This window comes from Hydra vulgaris, chromosome 11 (genome assembly GCF_038396675.1).
Source record: "Hydra vulgaris chromosome 11, alternate assembly HydraT2T_AEP".
In the NCBI taxonomy this organism is placed as follows: domain Eukaryota; kingdom Metazoa; phylum Cnidaria; class Hydrozoa; order Anthoathecata; family Hydridae; genus Hydra; species Hydra vulgaris.
Window position 1 is genome coordinate 56,557,171 of NC_088930.1, and position 27,029 is coordinate 56,584,199.

At 27.0% G+C, this 27,029-nt stretch overlaps 1 protein-coding gene across 3 annotated transcripts in view; it reads right to left on the minus strand.

The window, feature by feature from the left end:
• LOC136086778 (adhesion G protein-coupled receptor L4-like) overlaps positions 1-27,029 on the minus strand; it is a 141,017-nt gene that overhangs the window by 78,926 nt on the left and 35,062 nt on the right. For 2 of the 3 annotated variants that reach the window (XM_065809265.1, XM_065809267.1), the window contains 3 exons: positions 15,152-15,240; positions 11,293-11,338; positions 4,363-4,426 (listed from right to left, as the gene is read on the minus strand). In XM_065809265.1, the coding sequence (XP_065665337.1) occupies positions 4,363-4,426; positions 11,293-11,338; positions 15,152-15,240 (199 nt within the window). The remainder of the gene's footprint in view (positions 1-4,362; positions 4,427-11,292; positions 11,339-15,151; positions 15,241-27,029) is intronic. The other variant, XM_065809266.1, reaches the window with a different exon arrangement.

The window sequence follows — 27,029 nt, forward strand, 5'->3', positions numbered from 1 at the left end:
TGTTTACAGTTCCTTTGGTTGAAAGTGTTTTTTTGACCTGTTGGGGTTTTTCTGCAGCATCGTGGTGTCTATTTAAATTATGATGTCAAGTAAATGTCCTATGTGGATGTTTAAAAAGCTTCGCACCTTAAATTCTCCACACTTCTCCAATACTCCCATACCCTTTACAAATACAACATAACCAGCCTTAATCTTTTACAGATGGAAATATTGTTTCCTATTTTTGCTGAGATTGGTGACATCACATACATACGTTCATCTAATAAATGTTTGCTGATATTAGGGATGACGCTTTTGTTTGATTCACGCTCAATAAAAATTTAGCTCTTGTTTGTTCATATTTCAGGAATCAATTTCAGTAACCTACCTCTTCGCGATTTTGTTCTGTGTCTTTTGTAGTTTAATTAATTACAAACTCAAAAAAAGAAGAAATATAGTAAATAACTATATTTCTTCTCTTATTTAAAGTTTTTTTAAGTTAAGTTTTTTTGCGTGATTATAATAATGTTATTAGAATTTTAAAAAGTTTTATTTATTTTATCATTTTAGTTTATTTACATTTTTATTGCAATTTTACTATTATTTATAATGAGAAAGTTTAAAGCTTTGTTTAATCACATTGTAAATTAGTTATTAAAATGTAAGGGGAAGAGAAACTCATATTAAGTATATTTTGAAGTTAATGTTTTTATTCAAGCAATTATAAAAATATAAAATGCGTTTCATATTTTAATATAATCAAAGTGTGCGATTTACATTTTAACCCAAGTAATATATTCCATATTTCAGTAGCTTGAATTCAAATTATACATTCTGATTGACTCAAAATACATTAATATTCTGTTTTAAAAGTCATTTGCAAATGTTTCTTTTTCTAAACAACATTAATAAAAATTTTTGTAAAAATAATAACAAATTTTATCTTTACAAAAAAGCAACACAATAAGTAATAAAGAACTGTTTTATTTAATTTTTTTTTCACAAACTTGATGCTAAGACAAAACTGGATATGTACTGAATATTTTCGAAGTTAGATGTTGCTATATATATATATATATATATATATATATATATATATATATATATATATATATATATATATATATATATATATATATATATATATATATATATATATATATATATATATATATACATATATATATATATACACACATATATATATATATATATATATATATATATATATATATATATATATATATATCTATATATATATATATCTATATATATATATATATATATATATATATATATATATATATATATATATATATATATATATATATATATATATATATATATATCTATATATATATATATATATATATATATAGATAGATAGATAGATAGATTGTATAGGCGATACCTTTATGTTAAACATTTCATTTTATCTTTTTCGATGTTTTTTGCTTTTTAAAAAAAATTTTTAAAAAAATTTGCATTACTTTGACATTTTACAAATAAATGCATTACAGGTCTTAGGCAGCAAATTTTATAAATGAGTTTGACCTCTCTCCTGAAAAATCTTTTACATCAAAGATTCTTTGTATTGCAAAGCAAAAAAAAACAAATGAATTTTTAAAATTTAATTTTAGACTCTAAAGGCTTAACTTTTTTCAAATAAAATGTCCATTTATGTTACTTAACTAATTACTATATAAAGAAATTGTTGGATTGTGAACTATTATGGTAAATGAGTAAACCATAATAGTGTTGCATAGGAATATATATTGCAGAATGTTATTCTATGGCTCTTAGAAAAACATTATTTAGTTTTTTGAAGGGAATTTAAGTCAGAACCAAAAATAATTTTTTAGAAAGATTCTCAGGAACAAGGTTTGCCTTAATAACTCAACCAACCAAAATTATATTTAATAGGGTTTAAAAGATCAATTGAAAAATGACTTTAGAAACAGATGCCAGAGTTATTTAGATGCTTAACAATAGGTGTGTCTTGATTTTCACTTTTTTTTTGAAACTTAATGATGGCAAGTATTTTTTTTTTTTTTTTTTTTTTGTAAATCAATATGCACAACATGTGGGTGGGTTGTATTTGAGAAAAAAAATTGAGATTGCTTTTTGTTCAGACTTTTTAGTTTTTAATTTTCACTCTTGGAACTGAAGTTTTCCATATTCTCCTAAGTAGATCGCATTAGTTAACCTAAGCATTTAGCAAACTAAAGTTTAGCTCTGTGTGCAATATTGTGCATTTCAAAATTTAGTTTAACAAACAATGTGTAAACAACAATTATATTTTAAATATGCACTCTACTTTTTGCAATGTTTATATTTTTTTTGAACTATATAGGAATGATGAATTAATGTTGTTTATTATTAACTGTGTAATTTACAAGAAAGAAAAATCTACAATTTATAATGCTTTGTTATTAAATTTTAATACCCATCAAAGACCTTATCTATATACATGTATATGCATAATTTAACTCTACAAATCTCAAATCCGCCCTTGTATGGAATACTGTTTCCATATTGGAGTGGATCTTCAAATGATGCTCTTTGTCTTTAAGATAAGGTGTAAAAACGTACTGTAAGCATGGTTAGACCTGCTCTTGATGCTAACCTTCAACCATTGTCACATCGTCGTCTCTTTCTCCTTTCTATAAATACTATAATGGGCGCAGCTCTAAAGAGCTGGTGTCTCTTGTGTTATCTACTAAAATTCATTCTCATGTTACTCGCCATTCAATCAAGTTTCATTCTTTTACTGTGACTCTACCTAAGTGCTTCAAAAATTCTAGTCTGTTTTAATTATTCATTTCAAAGCAAGTTTTTTTTTTCAATATTCCACAATGATTTACTGATGAGAAACTTTTAGTAAAATTATCTTGTAACCCATCATAACACTAACTTTTTGGTCGTTAACTTTTGATTTGATCTTAACTTTAACTTTAGATTTGATCATAAATTTTGATTCTTAATTATTCCAAGTTAAAAAAGAACTTTCAAAAACATTTTGATACAAAAATAAAAAAGATGATTTCCTCAAGAACTTAAAAGTGCTGAAAGTATTTAGTAAGACGGGAAAAAGAATTTAAAATTCCATAATTGTTTGCTTTTATTCTGAACCAACCAACAATCATTAAATCAATATCTAATAACTAACTGATAACTAGCTGGTAACTAACTGGTTTCTAACTGATAACTAACTGATAACTAACTGGTAACTAACTAGTAGATTTTTATAAGAGGATAAAATGAATTAAAGGCTTTTACATAAACAGATCACAGTAAAAATAATGCATTAAGTTAACCATGAAAATCAAAGTTAAAAACATTTCAACATAGTTTCTTTTTAGAATTATATATAGTTAAGAAAATTCTTTTTGTTTTTAAGATAATATTTCTGAAAAAAAAAAGAATAATCTACCATGGTTTCTATGATATCTATAGAGGCCTTTGTTTTAATCATATATATTATACTCAAAAAATGAAATAAAATTATGAAACCTATTAGCCATTTAAATCTTTCAGATAAATTGCATAGATGAGTTTGATACAACTTCTGCAAGTGTTGGAAACAAAAAATGTGACTGCAACCCTCAAGTTGTCACAAAAAAAAAGATAACACTAAGTATCAACTGCTCATTCTAAGCAATCAAAAAGTGATGATATTTTGCCATGACTGGAGCATATATTTAAGTAATCGGCACTTTAGAGGAGGACTAACACAGCAAAGTGGGCCAAAGTGGTTTAGCAAAAAGGTCAAAATGAAAGGTCACCTATTGACTATTTAAGTCATTTACAATCAATATGCATATATAAATGGCAAATAACAATTATTTTGTAAAGCACTTGATATTTTTGTATACCCATTAAGGCATTATTATTTGTATAAAATATGAAATACTTAAAACAGCTGAGACATGTAGAATTCAAAAAAACAAAGACTTTTATTTATTTAGTCAGTTGCTTTACATTTCTAAGAAACATTTTTATGTAAAAAAAATTTTGCAGTACAAAAGACACTTTCAATGTTTGCAGGATGAACTAATTAAAAAACATACAATAATACTTACTAAAAGAGAATGTCTGCCCCTACTCCCTCTCCCCTCCCCATCCTCTCTAGCCTCCCTGATTGCTGTATATCAACTATAAATATCAACTTTACAAAAAACTAATTAGATTTTTAACTTAAATTTACAAAAAGGCTGGCTATAAAATATACCCAACCTAATTACATATTCTTCTCTAAACACAGCATTTAAATAGCAGTCTATCCACTTTTAATTTTATTCTTATAGTAAATTCAAAAATTATAGCTTTTTAGTTTGTTAAATCAATTAATAACTTCCATAAAAATGAAATTTAAAAGTTTACTGTGAACTGAACTATCTTGAATTATATCTCTTATCTTGCGAAAATAATGTCCATTTTGATCAAGCTAAATGTAAAATAAAAAATAAAACTTTAAAAAAATCAGATTATCAGTAATAAAAAATTTAAAATTTAAAAAAATAAATAAACAAAAATAAAATTTATTATTTAAAAACTAGTTATTAATAATTTATGTTAATTATTTTCTTATTAATGTTATATTTAATACATAGCTTTAATTCCATGTTATATTGATTTACATTTATTACATATGATCTTATATTTATTTAATTAGCTTATGCTTTTATATATGTATTAACTTATAAATGCAAGATTTAGATTATACAAGTTTAGATTGCTTTGTATTTATTGAATATAAGCTATATCAACTTAATATAAACTTGGCAACTTTTATTATCTTTCTAATAATATAAACTAGTCAATCTTACCTATATAGAAGTATTGATATAGTTCATTTATAAGTAGCTACTTATATAGTTAACTTGATCTAATTGTGCAAATAGTATTAATTTATTTTTTAAACTAATTTATTCCCAACAACCTGCGAGAAACCGCTATTTATGTTGGGAGTTACAGGAAAACAAAGTACATTGTTAAGAGCATATAAAGGGTTAACTGAACAATTTTAAAAAAGTACATTACAGTCAGGAAAATATGAAAACAGAAGAAAATTTCAAAGGATTCATATGCAAAGAAAAAAACTAGATAAATAATAGTTTTTAAAACATGAAGGGACAGATACAGTAAAAGAATTCAAGGAGATAATAGCTCGCTTAAACTGCAACCATAGCAGTATTTTTTTTTACACCAAGTCAAACTACTATTAAAAAATATTTTTGAACCTCAAAAAGAGAAAAACAGACTTTGGCATGCTGCCAACATCTAATGCATGATAGAACTTTTCTGTTACAACAGGTTCTATCATGCATAGTAGAGTGTCTTCAAGGATGGTGGGCATTTTTTTTAACGGAAATAAAGTAGGGAAAAAAAAAAGAAAAAAGTTTACGGTATTATTGATAACTTAAATCATTTCAATCATCAAAAGAAGATTTTAAAATTTAGAAAGCAAAAATAGTAAAACGTTAAATCTTTTTTAAGTGAAGTAAAAAAATAATCACAGAAAGATATACCAAAACGTAAAACTTAAAAAGAAAGACGCAAAAGAAACTTCAAATTTTTAATCCATTTTAAATATAAGAAAAGAAAAGAAAAGAAAAAAAGATCATTAGGGGGAAAGAAAAAAAAAAGATCAGAAGAAATTAAAAGAGAAAGGTATTTTTAATTGATTTTATTTTTTGCTGTTATTGTATATATATATATTTTTTCAATTTTATTTATTTATCACATTTTTATCTATATTTATTTTAGATTCTAATTTATCATTAGATAACTTATGTTGTTATATTGTAATAAATATTTATTTATTATATTATTAGTTTATAATACTTATAACTAGTTTCTTAACTTATAATTTGTTTTTTATTCGTTTATTTAAGTTATTATCATTATTTTGCAGTTGCCTGTTTGTTTTACTGTTATTTCATTATCATTCATCATTGTTATTGTTAATACTTTTTATACCTTACTTATTGATTGATTAAGCTTTTAACTACTATTATTTACATAGCTATTTACTTAAAATTCATTATCTCTAGATCCTTTCAAATATTATCTCTTGATCCTTTAAAATATTATCTCTAGATCCTTTCAAATATTACAAAAGTTCATTTTCACTAGTTTAAACTATGACTTTAAACTGTCATCTGTGTAAAAAAAAATAGGTCCAAATTGCCACTCAATTTAATGTGACATTTGTTTGTTTTGACTCATTCTAAATGCAGCAGGCTTGATACTGAGTACAATTTACTACAATTAAGTCGCTCACTGCAGCATTGTGTAAGTTGTACAAAGAGTGTCTTTCCATTCACAAATGTAACAGTAACGAATTCAAATAACTATTTTCTTCTGACAAAATTCTTATAACTGATGATTTACCTCTGTCAATAAATCTCTTTCCGCCTTCTCATTTAAATAAAGTTTCTAATCAAATTAATAATTATGTTTCATCTCATGTTTTAGATACAGATAAAGAAATCCTTGCATCAATAGACATAGTTTGCAAATATTATGATATAAGTAAATTCTGTTCACTAAACTTTGACAAAATCAATGCTCTCTCTTTATTTCATCTAAAAATATCGTCTTTGCAAAAACACTTTGAGGAATTAAACGTATTACTATCATTAATGAGTTTTGAACTTTCCATTATTGGTATAACTGAAACACGATTAAAAAAAGGAACACCATCAATTTATCCAATCCTCATTGATAACTACAGCACACACCAACTGAATCTTCTTGTGGAGGTACATTATTACACTTATCAAAAAATTTAATATATAAACAAAAGGATGATTTAATGATTTATACACCATATTGTTTAGAATCAACATTTGTTGAAACAATATTTGTTGGTTGCATTTATAAACACCCTTGCATGGATATAAACAATTTTATAATTATCATGTCTGTCCTACTTCACAAAATAAATTCTGAAAATAAATCAGGTTTCTTACTAGGTGATTATAATATTGATCTGATACAATCAAATTATGACACTGCAACGTCTAATTTTTTAAACTTGCTTTCTTTTTATAATATTTGCCCTTTTATCACTTTGCCAACCAGAATTACTAACCACTCTGTTACAATCATTGACAATATTTTTCTAATTTAATAACTAATGAAATTATTTCAGGAAATTTGTATTTGTCCTAATTCTAATAAGTTATTTATACCATGCAATCACAATTTATATCGCAGAAATTTTAAAATTTCAATAGAAAAAACTCTAGTCCAGATTTATTAAAAATTAATTGGGATAATCTTATAGAAAACAATGGTGTTAACTCTTGTTTCCAAACATTTATTTCTGAGACAACCTTGATTTTGAACTACTACGCTCCACTTAAAAAAATAAGTATTAAGAACTTCAAGCGCCAAATTAAACCTTGGATTACAAAGGAAATCTTAAAATCGATTCAAATACGCAATCTTTTTAATGTTAAGATCAAAAGATTTTAGGAACATAAACAAATTTAAAACTGTTTTCAAACAATATAAACACATGATAATTACCTTAATTAAGCTCAGTAAAAAAATGTATTTTAAAAAGTACTTTACAGAAAATGTAAAAAATCTTCACAAAATTTGGAAAGGAACTAATAATTTAATAAATCTTTTCTCTGAAAAGTTTAACACTTTTTACACAAACGTTGCACATAAACTTAAATCCAATATTCATTTGTCTTACATAAATTATACAAAATATCTTAAATATCCAAATTTACATATTCTACTTCTATCTCCAACAAATATTCCTGAAGTTTCATCTCTTACATCTAATTTGAAGCCGAGAAAATCAATAGGCCCAAATAGCATTCCCACAAACATTCTTATCGATTTTAACTATGAATTTTCAAATATTCTTTCTATACTATTTAATAATTCATTCGTAAATAGAAGTTTTCCAAATGTTCTAAAATTATCTTGTGTTGTTCCAATATTTAAAAATGGCTCTAAACTTTTATGTACTAACTACAGACCTATTTCTCTTTTTCTAACATTAGTAAACTTCTTGAAAAACTTATTCCAGAGTGTACTCTTTTCTTAACTCTTTTAACTGTTTAAATGAATTTCAATTTGGTTTTCATTTAAAACATTCTACCTGCCATGCATTGATAAGTGAAAAAATCAGAAAAGCTCTCGACACTGGTCATTTTGTTTGTAGATTTACAAAAAGCTTTTGATACCCTTGATCATAACATTTTGATTTCTAAATTAGAACACCATGGTATTCGTGGTGTTGTTAGTGACTGGTTTCGCTCTTATTGTACAGATCGTAAACAATTTGTAAGTATTAATGGCTATAATTCTACTAATAAATCTGTTGAGTGTGGTGTTCCTCGAGGTTCTGTTCTTGGTCCTCTTTTGTTCTTAATTTATGTTAATGACATAAACAACTCTATTCGCTTCTCATCAACTCACCTTTTTTCTGATAATACAAACTTACTGCATATCAACAAACCCTAAAATTCTCTATGTAAAAACATCGATTTGGATCTAAAAGGTATAGTTCACTGGTTAAATGTTAACCTAATATGTTTAAACACAAAAAAAACTGAATTAATCTTTTTCTCATCTTCTAGAAAAAAACACAATCAAAACATCAATTTAAAAATTAAAATTAATAATAAATGGTTATATTCTACAAAAGTTATTAAATATCTCAGTGTTTTGATTGACTGCAATCTCTTGTGGAATTTTCATATTGATGAGCTACGCAAGAAACTAACTCGAGCTAATGGCGCACTTTCAATATTTCGTCATAATGTTGATAAATTCACACTAAAGAATATTTACTGTGCATTATTTTTATCGCACCTTAGTTACTGTTGTGAAATTTGGGGACAAAATGACAAATATTACATCAAAAAATTGATGTCCTCTCAACATCAATCCATAAGAATTATGAACTTCCAACCTTTTAAGTCAAAAACATCAGAATCTTTCGGTGACTTTTCAGCGCTTGTAAAATTTGCTAATCTTCTTTTTGTTTTTGACTCTCTTAATAAAAATTTACCCTCTTCTAAAGCAGACTTTTTTACAGAAAGTAGATTATTACATAGATACTCTACTAGAAACATATATAATGGAAAACTTAGTGTACTATCATTTAAAACTCAGAAGTATGGTAAACATTCTGTTGTCTATCAGTGCATTTGTGAATGGAACAAGAGTCTTGTATGCATAGTGAATGAGTTCAAAAAACTACAACTTTAAACACCTTTATTAACTTTTCTTAATTTAAAACATTTTTTAAAAATTCTGAGAACAATTTTATTCTAACTTATTGACATGATTTTCACTTAACATTTAAAATACACTCTTATTTTTTAAATTATGATTACTATATCTATTATCATTAACTTCTTGTTTGTTTATTTTTAATTATTATCATCAAAGTACGATTTTTAAATGTTTACTTTGTTTATGTATGTTCTATGTGTGTATGCTTATCATTAATCATATTATATTTAAAAACTGCTGTCACTCCTTCGACCAGAATTCTGTTTGAGTGACACCATCCCTTCCAATCATTTAGTTATTATTATTAAATACTTATAACTTATTTTTACTCATTATTATATTACTTTATATTATTATCATTTTTATATATACATATATATATATATTTTTTTATCAAGCAATTATTTTTACTTACTACAATCAATAGAGTTATGAAATTTTTTTTATTATTACTATTATTATATTTATCATTATTATAATATTATTGTATGATTATAATATTATTGTATAGCCCTAACCCTGACCCTAACCCTAACCCTGAAAGAAAAATAAATATCTTGTTGTTATTGTTGTTGTTGTTGCATTAGCTATTGACATCATGGCAAAAGCTATTAATGACATTTTAAAGACTTTGAAAAGGTCTGGCATGAAGGTCTTCTCCATTCTTCAAGTCACTTTATATAAAATTTTAGTGTTTATGGGTACCTTTTTAAGATAATAAAATTATTAATTTTTAACTGCAGTATTAACATTGGTTCTGAAAGCCAACATTTTTTATATCCAGTACCTTTTGAGTGCCACAAAGGTTTTGGCCTCGGTTATTTTTATCTATTTTATTGAATAAATTTTATAAAGTCTTTGCTTAGGAGGTTTCCAACAAGATAGTAGCTGAATGCAAAATGCAGTTAACATCTATCTAATATAAGTATTAAGATGCTACCTCTATGATGCTACCTCTATGTGTTACTATTTATCGAGACTCTACCTCTAGTCTTCATTCAACTAAGAGCCCAAAGGCTAGATTATTTTGAGTCAGAGTTAACTTTCCCACCTTTGTCTAAAAATGCAAATCCTACATAGCAGGACATGGGCCACGTTTAATGGATTACATGTTACAGTAAATTATCCTGAACCTCACCTGATATAAAGAAGTGAAAAAGATTTACTTCTGTAAGCAGTTCTTTCACACATTCCTTACGAGATTTTGAATATCCATTAAGAAAAACAATTTAAAATTCTTAGGGAAAAGCTAAAAATAAAGGTGAACAGCCTGATATATGATTGTAGCCACTAGCCATCGACTGGTTAACACCACACCAAAGATTCAAATAAAACATAAACATACATATTGTAACATAAGGGTGAAAATCGTGCAACAACAGTTTGACGCAAATTATGCAAAAATTTAAAGATTATATGATGAAATTTAAAACTTTTTGAAGAAAAAACTTAAGTAAAGGAATATTCAGACAGCAAACATAGTTTTTATGGGTGCTCAAACCATGATATTCCATATTATTTCTATTTAATAACAAAAAAGACTGTTTTGATTTCCATTTTTATCATACATTTACACCAAATATATTAAATTTGCTATTAAAAAAAAATTACTTAATAAAGCAATTGCATTTTTTAGGATTTTTAATGTTGATAATTCAAAAGACAAAATGCTTTGAAAAAGTTGGATTAAAGATAAATTACTTAAACTTTTAATAATATCCATGAAATACTGTCATGACGTATTGTTTATGAAATTAAAGTTTATGAAATGTTATCAGTATCTCAGGATATTAATTTGTTGTTACAGAGTTGGGACTTAAGGAGTGCAAAATTTTATTTAAATAAGCAGGCTCTAGAGTTTAACATCTTATTTTCTTTGTTTCCTTTAAGTTTCTTATTACTTTCTAAAATAATAAAATTTGTATTTTTAACTAATAACTTTTATAGCTTAGTATTAAAAAATAGTTGTATGTAAAAATAATAACTTTATGCGTGCTGTCTCTAAAAATGCATTTAAAAAAAAAATATAACTTTAAAGAATACCTGAGGCATTATACTGTATAGTGTTTTATTATCTTTGATTGTTCCTCTAAAAAATTAATATTTAACTCAATTAATAAATAAAATGAAAATACCATTACAAGAGTTTATAATTAATAATTGCTGTTAAATGATGTACAACAATTTTTGTTCAACTAAGTTATTACTTTTTTTCTTTATTATTAGTTACTAATTAATATTTTCTTTATTATTTGTCTATACTATTGTTATTTATTATTTTTCTTGAATTAAAAATACCAAAAGTAGTTTAGTTGGTTTTTCTTTAGAATTTCAGGGATAGCTTTGCATCATTTCAGATAAAAGAAAATTGAAAATTAAAATTACAAATCCAAGCGGTTCATAGGTTTAATAATTATGTATAGCACCAAGTTTTTTTTAACTTGTGGCTCTGGCTTCAAACCCAATATTTCTTAATCTTATTGCTTTGGCTCTTATGAATTTTGCTCTGGCTCTGGTAACAATATTTTAAAAAATTTTGATTTTATACTTTATGTATTAAAAAAATTATTTTCAAAATGTTTATTGAGCTGCTAGTTCCCAGATACGGCGGACATAAAATGAATGAAAGGCTTTTCAAGAAATCTACTACATAAATGATAAATTGAATTGATAATTTAAATTAAAGGGAGCCAAGGAGCTTGCAATTTTTTAACGACTCTGGTCTGCCTCTTTCTGAAAATCTATGGCTCCACCTCCCATGGTTTTGGCTTATTCCAAAACCCTTCAGCTCTAAAGGTTTTTTTTCGCTATGTCTGTTTTCAATTACAGTACTTAAATCAACTAAAACAGTGTAAAAAAGTGCATCAATAAAGCTTTATTATCAATAGTGACTTAGCAGAGTGATATAGAGAGCTATCACTGAAATACCCAACCATGTACTTAATATTTATTAGTAGATATACTATAAAGACAATGAAGATATAAATACTTTTCTAATAGTTTTATATCAAATAACATTATCCAAGATGAACCTGAACACAAAATATTTAAACTAATCATACCCAAATTAAAATTAAAATTTCCTAATCTGTTCAAAATACTTAATTAAATTTTTTTTTTCAGAAACCCATCAAACCAATTTTCATTTTTCTGAAAACTAAAAAAAATTATAAACTTTAAAATTACTGAAAATTTTGGCAAAAATAATCACTAATTTAAAAATTTAAGGAAAAAATTAATTGTATTTTTGATTGTATTGCAAAAAGAAATAATGCTTAGGATTAATCTTAAAAGTTTAACTTTTTATATGAAACATTTTTAAATTTTCTTTTGTAATTGACAGGTTTCTGCAATAAAATAAAACCTTTTAAATAAAAAAAAAGTTGTTGACTATAATAATGATTTTGAAAAGCAGTTCTTGGTTGTAAATAAAAAAGCATATTATCTTTATGTTTAAATTTATTAAAAATCAAAGAATAAACTTGAAATATCAGTTAAATAAGAAATACAAAATAAAGAAATAGAGAAGGACCATGTACCTAGGGACACCATATACCTAGGGCCACCCCACTTTATTTTAAACTTTAAAGTTCTAATTTATGCTTTCCAGTCAGGTGATTAGTTATAAAGAATTTACATATATATATATATATATATATTTTTTTTTTCTAATTCTGATTCATTCCCTACAAGGCTGCAAGCAACTTTTATTCAAGGCTGCAAAACAAACAAGGCTACATGTAAATTTTATAAAATTTTATTCCTACTTTGATTCTGAAAGAGCGTTGAAGTCCTGTACCTAGTCCATATAGTTTGATTGTACTAAGGGCGATATGTGTTTCTCTGATAAAGAATTTGTTTGATAATGAAGTAGATTGCTGAATTTTGATTGGTGCAGAGCGTTTTATTTTTTTGAGACATTTTCGTCAACTTTGCACAGAACTTTCAAGCTTAAACATTTTTAAAGATTGGAAATTCTAAGTAACATAGATTAATTTATTAAAAACAATCTAAAACTCAACAAACTTTTAATAAAATTAATGTTTCTATCTTTGGTATCTATTTATCATAGAGTTTAACCTAACTTTCAGAGAATGTCCCTAGTTATAATAGCTAGTGGCCCTAAGTTCAAGTAAAAAAAAGCTTATTGTATCAAGAGCCAATAATTTTTAAACCTTTCTGTATGACATACTTTTTTATTTTAAATCCTTATATCTATACTAATACAAAGTAATAAGTTTAGAAATCATATCAGTTTCACCATTTTTAAATGAGTCCATGTTCTTGAATTGGTTTGAGCACCACTAAAGGACATCCACACACAAATATTCGCAGCCTGCATCATACCAGGCCAACTTCTTCAGGTTATTAATTTTCTTTCCATTGATTTATTTTGAATTTTGATTAATTTTTGAATCAGATAAATTTTCAAAGAGGATACTAAAAATTCCCAAATTAGGCATTTGATTAATACAGTCTTTGAGAAACAAAAGATATTACCAAACAACACGAATATTTAAAGATCTATATATCTTATCAATGACTGATATCTAAAGATTTAAACAGCCAAATTTAAATGAGTTTACAAAAAGCAAGTAGGCTTGGTGAACTTTGCTAAAAGTAAGTCAAGTTAATATTTATAAAAGATAGATTGAAACCATTTGATAATAATAACAAAAATGTAATATTTACTATTTTCAAGTACTACTCATATTATTAGAGAACTTGACTCAGTTGTAGATAATACATGGCAATTAATGATTGCCTCAGTCCTTCTAAATAACAAAAAGTTGAAAAAAAAGGTCCTGTTGATGGAATCTTTTCTATCAGCTGCCACAGAGTTTGGAAACCTTATTAGCAGTATTCTCAGGGAGACTAAAGCTTCAGAGCTGTCTCTTCATAAGCAAAATAGCAGAAAGAGCTGCATAGCTACAATAAAAAGAAGAAAATTTATCGTTCATCATCAGGATCATCAAGCCAGAAACAAACAATTAACTTCTGCTAGCCTTTGCTAAGAAAAGCGAGTCCTGCAAAGCAGCAGAACTACTGCAGGATTTTATGTTACAAGTAACAGGAGTACAGCCTTTTTTTTTACATCAGTATCTGCATCAGCCTCATATTTCCAAACGGTACATCACTACTAACAACACAATAATTTACAAAACTTAAACAGAAACATTCTGGTAAATAATTTTTGGCTGAAATTCTCATACAATTATTTTTCTATAAAAATTTTCTATAAGGATTTAATATATAAAACAAAATAAACAAAGACACATTATTCAATGGACTGGATGGTTTAATGTGGAATTACCCATCTTTATCACAACTTTAAATTGAGCTTCAGAGCTGTACCTTCATTAGCAAAATAGCAGAAAAAGCTGCATAGCTACTACAAAAAGAGGCATAGGCAATATTTTAAAGTGAGTCAAGAAAATTTATCATTTATCATCTGGATCATCAAGCAGGAAACAAACAATTAACTTCTGCTAGCATTTGCTAAGAAAAGCAAGTCCTGCAAAACAGCAGAACTACTGCAGGATTTTATGCTACAAGTAACAGGAGTATTATTGTTATTACTTCTTGATCAAGTAATAACTAAGTACCAGGATCAGCCTTTTTCTTTACATCAGTACCTGCATCAGCCACATATTTCCAACTAGTACATCACTACTAACTACACAATAATTTACAAAACTTAAACAGAAACATATCAAATCTGGTAAACAATTCAACATTTTTGGCTGAAAGTCTCATTCAATTTTTTTTATATATAAATAGGATTTAATATATAAAACAAAATAAACAAAGACACATCATTCAATTGACTGGATGATTTAATGTGGAATTACCCATCTTTATTTTATAACCATTTTATTAAAAAAACACTTATTATACTTACAGTAATCCTCCACTACAAGTACTGATAAAGACATGGGAATCTACTTGTCCGCGAACTCTTCCTTCATAAAAACAATTTTGAAGGTAATGCTATAAACATTAGAGATACATTTTAATTTATATAATTTGGACTTGCTGAAACAATTTATTTATAATATAAATAACAAACCATGGCCTACTTAAATACACAGCCTTCTATTCTGCTTAAATCAAAAAAAAATAGAAGACCAGTCAAAAAAACGTATATTCCATTAGATAAACGAACTTTCTCAAAATATTTTGTTTATTGCGCTATGACTTTTAAGTAAATCTGGCACTGGATAAAAGTTTTCACACTGGGTTAATAGCAATTTCTACTAAACTTTACCAAACTGTTTTTTGTGGCTACTTATTTCGTTATTAGTTATAATAATCGTTAATAAATGCTGTGTTGTTGGTTTTAACTCTAGTTATAATGATGGTGAAGTAGTCCCAGTTTTTGGTTTTCCAAAAGATGATGATTTAAAAAAGTTATGGGTTAGATTTGTAAACAGATATTCCTTTACTGTCACTTAGTGATCTGTTTAAAACATTTTGATGAAATTTAAATACATAAAGGAACATCAGCAAAAAGATTTTGTTTGTTGTGTAATTTGAAGCCTGTTTCTACAATATACCCGTCTTGGCATAGCAACAGCTTCTCTTCCAGTTATGTCTATACCAAGGAAACTACCAACTAAAGATTTTTTTTCAGAAGATGAATATCAGAAGTTTTAATGTTATTGAAGATCTTAATTCTGTTACAGTGAATCAGCAACAGGAAAATAAATATCCTGTTGCTGATTCACCAACAGGATATTTATTTTCCTGTTTGATGATGGTCTCATGTTTTGTATAATTATTCAAAATGAACTACACATACCTGAAGTTGCTGAATGTATTCATATTGACATGAATATTAATGCCTAGCTTTTTTATAAAAAAGCACTGAAAATTAATTACAAAGTTGTCCATCCTGGAAACTACAAAAAAGAAAGCAGCAGCAAGAAAACTATTATTTTGTGATCGTTTAGATATTTATACTTTATAATAGATAAAGATACTTTACAATAAACGGACAATTACAAATTCAAAAAAATTTGTAATAACCATCTTGGAAATGCTGTTATTATAAATAACAAAAAGTTTTTTCGAGCTTTTGCTGACTGGACAAATAAATGGAAAAACGCAAAAATTCCAAATTTAGAGAAATTTACATTATCTCCCCAAACATCATCAGTACTACAAAGAACTTTATTATGTCAAGCTTTATTAATAGAAGATATAGTTATAAATTTTTATTGACTTTTTAAATTGATCAGCTAGTAAGTAGATAAGGACAATACTGCCAAATGAGTGGTGGCAGGTTTCTTGTCAATTTGAAAGATGTTATTTAAAGTAAGAAGATAATCCAAATAAAAAGTTTAATAAAGGGAGGAACTCAAACTTTTGAAAATGATATTAATCCTGTTGAAGGTACACAACATGCTAGATCCTTGATGGATCAGATCAAAGAAATAGATTTAGATTGTGTGATTTAATCAGATGAATGTCATGAAGTTGCCAGCTATATTGCTGGTTTCATTGCCAAAAAACTGATTAAGATGTTTAAAGTATGTTGCAAACTGCTTTGTACTCAAAATTGTTAACAGGATCGAATGATTATAACTATCTAAATAAATTGTACAGTGGTGGGCTAATAACTCCATTGTTACCGTTTTTAGAATATCTGTGACAGTTTTGCTATGCTAGATCATGTATTTGATGTTATTTATCAGTCTCAAAAGCAACACCGTAAATCAGCAAAGTTAATTCATGACAGTTGAGAAAGTTACCAACCATTTTTATGTTTAAATCACCAAAATTGTTGAAAAGAAATTATACACACTGTTAATTCAAATATTTATTTTAATAACATCAAAAAGAGTCAGTGATTCATTGTTGCAAATAACATTGTTGCTTTTATAAAAAGACAGAGAAAAAAAATAAAAAGATTTTGTTTTACATTTTAAATCAGTTTGTGTATAAATTGTTTAATACTTTGAAAGCTTTTTTTTTTGAGAATTTGTGTATTCTTATTTCTTGCACAGTCCTTGAATATCCCAAAATTTCTACTGACAACTCTAACCCATGCCATTCTAAAATCATTTTAGTAATATATAATTATGAGGTTAATAAATGTTGTGTTGTTTTCTATAAACACAGCATTATTATTTTTTTATTACTAAAAAGAGGCCTTAGTTAAGTATACAAAGTTTAGTGAAGTTTAGTAAATATTTTTAATTAAGCCAACGCAAAAAATTTATCCAGTGCAAGATTTACTTACTTAAAGTTTGTAGCAGTATCATATATATATATATATATATATATATATATATATATATATATATATATATATATATATATATATATATATATATATATATATATATATATATATATATGTATATATATATGATATATATATATATATTTATTTTTTTTTGTTATTCACCTCCTCAAGGCCTAGAAGCCTAGAAGACCACTACAGATGAGGAGGCTACTTAATAGTGGTTATAACCCTCTCTCAACTCTATAACTCCGAAACACGAACCTCGACGAACAAGGCCGCTGCGCGGAGAAACAAGTTGAGCGCGGTACTACCAGGGACGTGGTGAGGATTGAACTCGGAACCTCTCGCTTATGAAGCGAGCGCTTTACCACTACACCACTACCGCATTATCATAAATATATATATATATATATATATATATATATATATATATATATATATATATATATATATGTGTATATATATACACACATATATATTTATATAGTAGCTTATTTATAGTTTATATTAGTTTTTATAGTATATAGTAGTTTATGTATAGTTTATATTATTAAGTTTATTTATAGATTAGGAGCAATGAGAATAAAAATTTATTTTAGACGGGCAAGCTGACAGCGACTTAAGTAAGTTTTATCATTTAGATTTTATTTGAGTACGAATGTAGCATTAGCAATTTTATTGTATGTAATTTTATCTCAATTTTTATTTTTAGACAGACAGATAGAACTCAGTAAGGAGTTAGATTTTGTAGATTTAAGAGCTTCTTTTGAATATTTTTTTAAATCATTGAATATGTTTTATATACTTTAATAAATTTTTTCATTTAGGTATGGTAGCAACATAAGCTGGTGCATCGGCAAATAGTAATGTCTTTTATTTTATTTTAAAAAGAATCAATAAATATAGTTTATTTTTAAACATAATCATCAGGATAAAATAGATAAGATAGATAAAAGCTTTTTTATTTAATATTTTTTTATTTAGTTATAACTTCAGTTGCACCAGCCACAACAGGTAACTTAGTACATGTATTTTGATACTTGAATTACATTTGTTACTTAAATTTTTAGGCAACAAATATTGTTTAGTTCAACATTATCGTCAGGATTATATAAATAAGCTTTTTATTTGATAATTTATTTTAGTTGCTTCTGGATCAACTTTAAACAAATGGTAACTCATTAAATCATATTTTATTATAGATAAATGTAGATAGAAAAATGTAAGATGGAAATTTTTGTAGATTTAAAAGCAGTAAGCTTTTTTCTAAAGGTTCTTTCTATTTTTGGATTCTGTTTTTGTTCTATTTTTATATAAAGTACTTTAATAATTTTTGTCATTTTGGGGTTTGTTACTTTTCTGTTTTTTATTTAATAAAAAAACAAGCAATAAATATCATTTTCATTTAGCTTTGTTGACTTCATTATCCGGTAACTGAATAACTTTCTTTTGATAGTTTTTCACTTAGGTAAAACACTTTCAAAACATTATAATAGCGTCCTAATTTTTTTAGATAGCAATGAAGTAATAAGTAAGTTTGATTTTATTATCAAGATTTTCTTTTTCATTTTTTTTAAAAAATAATTTTTTTATTTTTTTAAACATCTTCACTTCCAACAAGGCTGCAAGCAGCCACTAATTAAAGTTGGAAGGTACTGAAAGGAAATGATTGAAAGACAACTTGAAGGATTGCAAATTATATAAATCAGGAAAGCAAGATGAAGGTAGCGAATTCCAAAGAGCTGATGTTCGAGGAAAAAAACTAGACGAATAAGCGCTTTTGGAACACTTAAGAACAGTTACAGAAAAAGGATGACACTTAATTGAATGACGAGTAACACGAGAATAAATTTTAGTAGATGGCACAAGAAAAGCTAGCTCTTTAGAGCAGTGCCCATTAAAGTATCTGTAGAAAAGAGAAAGAGAAGCAAAATTACGACAATGTAATAATGGTTGGAGGTTGGCTGCTAGAGCAGGTCCAACTAAGTTTACAATGCGTTTTTGCACCTTGCCTAAAAGAGAAAGGACATCATTAGAAGTACCGCCCCAGATATGGCAACAGTATTCCATACAAGGCCTAAATTGAGATTTATAGAGATAGAGAATAGAATCCAAAGTAAGAAAGTGATGAGCTCGATAAAGAGATGCAACCTAGGCAGATGCTTATTTTGCAACTGATTTGATATATGTTTTCCAAGAAAGATTGAAGTAAGAGTTAACCCTAGAAGATGAAGAGTGGATGACTCATCAAGTACATCACCATTCATAAATATAGGAAGATCTAAATTATTGCGGTAACGATTGGCTGAAAAAAATTGAGTTTTATCTGAATTAAAGTTCACCAGCCACTGTGAGCCCCATGCTGTAGCAGAAGTGAGATCCTTTTCAAGCTCAAATGCCCCCTCCAAACAATCAGAGGGTGTTGGTTTCTTATCACGACAAGAATAAATGGTAGTATCATCAGCAAACAATGCCACCTTAGATGTGAGAATATCTGGAAGATCGTTAATGTAAATTAAAAAGAGTATAGGGCCTTGGATAGAACTTTGAGGAACCCCTGAAGTTACAGAATAAGAAGAAGATTGCAGTCCATCGAGGACAACTTTTATACTACGATTGGAAAGGAAGGATTCAATAATCTTAAAGATGTTGCCGGATACACCATAAGAAGAAAGCTTATGGAGAAGACCAGCATGCCAAACTTTATCAAAAGTTTTTGAAATGTCAAGAGCGATGGCCTTAACCTCTCCACCTTTATCTAATGCACGATAAAACCTATCAGTTATTACTGTTAGCAAATCAGCTGTAGAACAAGAAGATCGAAATCCATATTGATGGTCAGAAAGTAAGTTATTAGATTCAAGCTGAGAAATTAAGTGTTTGTTGATTAAAGATTCAAAAACCTTGCTTATGATAGGAAGAAGACTAATGGGACGGTAGTTAGATGAATTAGATCGCTCTCCAGAATTTTTGAAAATAGGGATAACAGATGCCGCTTTCCAGCAAGCTGGAAAACAAGACTCTGATAAGCACTAGTTGAATAGTTTTGAGAGTATAGACAACAGCTCCGGAGAACACTTCTGCAAGACAATAACAGGTATGTTGTCCGGGCCACAAGCTGTAGAAGTATCTAGACAGATAATCACTTTAGATACAGAAGCTGGAGTGATATGAATGTCAAGCAATGGATCAACCTGTTTGTTGGCAATATCAGGTAGAACGCAACTAGTGGAATCAAGAGATGATAATGATGAAAAGTTTTTAGCAAACAATTCAGCTTTGTCTTTAGGTGGGGTGACAAAGTCTGAACCATACAAGTGAGGTGGAATTGCGTAATTTTATCTAATGAAACTGGAAATTCTATTTTATCCCAATTTAATTTTTCAGCTTTATTTTTAAGATCTTTATCTACTCTTTGAGGATTCTCATCTGTTGGGTTTAATGCTCTTGCAATACACCATTTAAAGCATTCATTATCTTCATTTTTTATATTAATAATGGCTTTTTTAGTTTCTAAATATTTATCTAGCGGAATATATGATTTTGCTTTAAGAGGATTATACTCTATCATATTTATATCTATTATTATAATAGAAACAAATCTCCAATTTGATCCTAGCTGTTTGAAATGATGATAAGTTTTCTAAAATTTTAGACTTTGCTTCTTCATAAAACTCATCTAAATTTGTAGATTCTTATACTCTTAAACTCTTAGTTGTAAATGGGACAACTGCAGTTATAGCTTCTCCTGTTGTAATACTCGTCTTCTCCATTTCACAAGTGATAACTATATTCACTTTTGATCCTCTATTTTTATTTCGCATTTTACTTGCATTTTTCTTAGCATCTTTAATGAAAGATTCTGCATCGATATCCATCTCTTCTGCAAGATATCCATCTACACCTTTAACTGTAAATTGTTTTGTCACATTTTTAACTGCTGATTGTGATAATTTAAACTCAATCTTATTTTGCGTCTTGTTGAATACGATCGATTTAAGAGATTCTATTCTTTTTTTGACTCCGCCTATTGTATCACTCACTTTTTTCTTCAGCACATTTGGAACGTATGGACCTATCCAATTGAGAGTATTGTCATAACTGTTTACAACAACATCGTTTAGAGCTGTTACAAACCTTGAAAATAATACAGGTGTCAAAACAGGTGATGAAACAGATGATGGAATTGGTTTGTCAAGGATAGATACTTGAACAACAGAACGTGGAGCATGAACTGGTCTTACAGGACATGAAGCAGGAACTGGTCTTACAGGACGTGGAGCAGGAACTGGTCTTACAGGACGTGGAGCAGGAACTGATATTTGAGATAATGCATTAACAAGATCATCTTTTCGTATATTATAATAATATTTAATTTGACGCTCTTTAGCGATTTGTTTTAATACTTTTACATTTTTGCTATTCATATCGTTTTCCATTTTATATTCGAAAGATATTTTTTATTATAAAAAATTTATTTATATCACTTTTCAAAATTTTTTTTCTTGTTAAAATATTTCATATGATAAATTTCATATAAAATATTATACACACACCCATCCTCTAACTCTACAGTAATATTCTACTGTTCGCAGTTTTTCAAGTTGTCTCTCATTTTGAACAGTTGTTATTCTATATACAAAAGGTTCAGGAGTTAATATTTCTGATGATATGTATGGAATCGGTTCGTCAAGTAGGTCTTTCAGACTCATAAGAATTATGTTTTCCATTTTTTATATAGCAAGATTTTGTTAAATCTTTTAAATTATTAATTTCTTCTCTTTTCCAATACAAACTGCATGACGTAGGCTTATACATTATATAAAATTCCATAGCTTTATCTCCCATTTTTATACACTTTTTAAATCCTTAGATTATTAAATATTTTACAACTCATCATCTGATTCACTTCCTAAATCTAAATCATTCATTATACTAGTAAAATTAGAAATCTTTTTAACAATAACTACTTCTTGAAGTTTAACTTGTATTGACTTTATCATTGAACCAATAAAAATACCTTCAATCTTTAAGCATCCAATAGCTTCACATCTTTGTTTGATATAATCATAAGGTGAAGCTATAACAAGTGATTTTACAGTATCCTTCGGAATTGCTTTGCATTGATCCTTCGGATTTACTTTGAATTGATTCTTCGGATTTACTTTGCATTGATCCTTCGGATTTACTTTGCATTGATCCGAAGGATCTACTTTAATTTTAGTTTAGTTATTTCTAAATCTTTATTACTTGTAAATAACTTTCCAAACATTATATCTTAAAATTTTTAAATTAGCAAGATTAACTTTAGATTTTTTAATCTTATTTTTATATATTTCAATTTAATCTCTACAAAATTTTTCAATAGATTCAATCATTACAATAAACTTTTCTTGTTCATCAGATTTTTCTTTATCACATACAAATGACATTGAATAACCATTAAGTTTATCATTTTTAAAATCTCTATTTTCACACACACCATAGGAAAAAGAAGGTAATGTTTTAATGAGAACAGGACCAGCACCTGTTGGATATTTATATGCAAGTTGTAATTTTTGATATGGAACTGGCTTATCAGTTTTGAATATATCTTTTGCAAATAAATTTTTTTTATATCAAATGATTCAATTGTTATAAATGCCATTATTTTTATATATAAAATATTTTTTTTATTTAATTTAAAAAAAAACATTTTTACAATGTAGAATTTTTTTACATTTTTTTTAACTTTTAACAGAATTGAATACTTCAATCTTATATCCATTATCAATCTTTCCATCACGCGATTCAAAATATTCATATCCATGTTTAGTTTCTTTCATAGCTCTATATAATGATTTGTATACTATTTCTTCCCCTGTATCTACGTTTGTTAATTTAATAGTGACTGGCTTTTTCTTAATTGATCTCAATCTTTCATATTTTGGATCTATTTCTTTTTTCTTTTCTTTTATCTCGTGTATTCTAGGACGATCAACAGGCCTTTTATCTACATTTTCTCCTTTTACTTCATGCATTCTAGGACGACCAACAGGCCTTTTTTCATCAGTTGATTCTACTACTTTTAACATTATTTTATCTTTATCTATTAACTTATTATCTATAGCTAGCATTAATAATGTTACATAATTGTCTGATGTTTCTGTTATATTATTTTCTCTCAATAGATTTTGTAAATCTTTTCTAGTATAATACATTTTTATTATATAAAGAAAAAAAAAATTTTAATTCATTTTTATATAAAATTAATAAATTTGAGTAAGCCTGTTTCTATCTGATTGAAAGTTTAATAATTTATCTGATATTACAAGAGCATATGCCATAGTATTTGCTGGTACTTAAATGTTGCATTAATTGATATATTTACTATTAATGATTCTAATCTTTCTCTTTGATTACTAACATCAAAAACCATAATTGGAAATAAATCTCTATATTCAGTATATAGAATGTTTCCATTTGTAATCAAGTCACTAGTTCTATAAAATTTTTCACTAAAATCAGATGCATTACCATAAGCTAATGAATACTTCATATTTGGAAATGATAGATTATAGTTAAGTTCAGGATAATTTTTATTACTAACAACAACTTGCATATTTTGCAAGTCGCAATGATTGAATAATGAAGGATTTGTTGTTTGATCTAATAACTTATTTGTTTGAAATCCAACAATGACATATCTAGGTCTTTCAGAAGATGCCTTTGGACTAAGTTGCCAATTAAATGATGCTGTTTGTGGTACTGGCATATTATTAAGACAACGCTCTCTGTAAGCTGATTGGATAGTTACTTTTGATGATATCATACTGAGAAGTTTAGATTCTTGTTCAAATGATGGATCTAACTGTGGAATGTATAATGCTACTTTATCAAGAACAACTTTACCAGCAACTATATTATTAGCTCTAAATATGGCATTATTGTCACTTCCTCTAGTAAGAGTTAATGTTTGTACAAATCCAAAAACAGATTTGTCATAATCATCGCAGAAACCAAAAATGTGGTTTAAAGGTATACGAAATGAAAATGCTCCCTTTGTAGTTGGTTTTTGTATTATTACTCCTTGCCAAATCGCAAATCCAACGTTATCTGTTAGCGATGCTGTTGTTGAGAAATCTTTATACCATAATTGATTTAATCCCTTTGAAACTTGAAAGTTGTTAGATTATTTTAACAATCCAAGCATTGTTGTAGCTACACCTGGATTATCATTTGTCTCTACATATGTAGATGATAATTTATATGATATCCTATCGGATAGATACATGATACCATTATTTATTAAAGATATTACATCTGTATTAGCATAAGCTGTCCTATCATTTTTAAGAAGTGTCCCTTCAACTAAAATATAAGCTTTAGATGGTAGTGTATCTAAATCAGTTTGATCAATTGTAATTCTTATGTCTCCGCTCTTTAGATTTATTCATGCTTCTTAATATATCTCTTATTTTTAATGATGATCATTTTTATATACACAATTTTTTTTATTCATACTGCTAGAATATTTTGTATTGCTTTATATTTTTCACTATTTAATATACCCTGCCTTAGTAATTCATCGCTAATTGCTACAGCTTCATTTCTTGATGAATTATTACCAGCCTCCCAAGCAGCTATTCGCAATCCTAACATTTCAACTAATACATTAGGATCGCTTGGAAGAATTACAGTTTGAATTACAGTTTTAGTTCTTCCCTTATCTCCAACTCCACTTCCTTTTCTCTCATACTCTAGTTTTCTCCTTGCTCCTTTAATATCCTTCCAAATTGGGGATATTAATTCATTGTATTTTTCACTTCTTGACGACTTTGGTTTGTTTGGATTACTAGAAGTAATTGCATCTGTTTGTAGTAATATATCTCTATAGTTTTTAATATCTTCATTATTATATATTTCTTTATTTGGATTAAATTTTGTTATCAATTCCTACAGACCTTTTGTACTAATATATTCTTTTCCATCAATATTTATATTACTTTCATCAATAGTTATTGGCTTTTTACCAATGTATAACTCTCCATCTCTAGAATGTATTCTAAATACTGTATCTGTAGACTTTTTGCTTGATGTATATAATCTAAGATAATCCGTTGCAATTTTTCCTAACTTTAATAACTTTGAACTATCAAACTCAATCTTAGATGCATAAGGATCCTTTTGATCCATACGGAGTAGATCCTTTTGATCCATATGGAGTATCTCAGTATTTGGAAAAGTAAGTGCTAATTGATCTTTCAACTCTGATATCCCTTTACTTATACCAGATTGACTCTCAATGAGTGGACTATACAACTTTGTCAAGTCTTGATTAAAAATAGATTCACCAATCTTTTCATTAAGAGCATTTTGTTGTACTATTTTTTTCAAAGCTTTGTATTCTTCAATAGCTTAATTTCTCTTTTCAGGATCAGTAATTTTTAAAAACATAATACAACATAGAATTTTATGTTATGTTAACATAATGTTAACATTATGTTAACATATGCTTTTATTTATATTTTTCAATATTAATTATATTTTTAATTTCATAGTCTTTATAAGTGATGTCATCTGATTCTAATAATCCTGTTAGTACTGCAATTGATAAAATACTTTTTATTATTTTTTTTTTTAAAGTCACACTCTAATTGAAGTACATATTTATCTATCATTCTCATTTTATAATTCTTTTTAACATTACTCCATTGTTTATTATACTCTTTAATTTCACTTTCTACTTTATAAAAATCAGTATCTTTATTCCAAATAAGTTTATAAAGTTTATTTCTTTCCCATCACTATAAGTATCTGGTAATCTTATTACTGAAAAATTACCTTTTTCAGTAATAAGATTATAATTATATTGACATTTTGAATCATATCTTAAATCCAAAGGACCTATGCGAAGCAAATCAGTAACACATGATTTAATAACAGCTCCTGCTTTTCCAAATCCTAAAAGTTCTAAATATATTTTTTTATTCAAATCTGTTTCACGCATACTACATTCTAAAAAGAAAGGATAAAACATATTTATTAATAAATAATAAATATATTAACCTATACATATATTTATTTTGTTTTTTCATTTTTTTGATCCTTCAGATTTACTTCGCATTGATCCTTCGGATTTACTAAATCTCATTTGAAGTAAATTAATCGCTTCTTCTCTTCCTTGATTAATTAATGATATCTTAGTTTGTTTATCAATATCTTTTTGAATTTTTGTCCTAATATCTTCAACCATAACTTTAAACTTTTCAAATTCGCTAAGTATCAGCTCAAATTCTTTATCATCTATTTTCCCATCTACTAAAGCTTTGAAATATTATTGCTTATCGTATTCAATTTTGAACTAGCAAGTATGTTAATGCTTTCATGCTTTTCTGCTTTTAAATTCAATTTTTTATTCACTTGACCTCCTATCAATGAAAGAGCTCCAATCGCTAATGCTGCACCTTCACATGCAATAGCTATTGGAGTTGCTACTATTGTGGCTAAAAAACCGATTCCAACAGTTCCTAGTGCCATTGTACTTCCA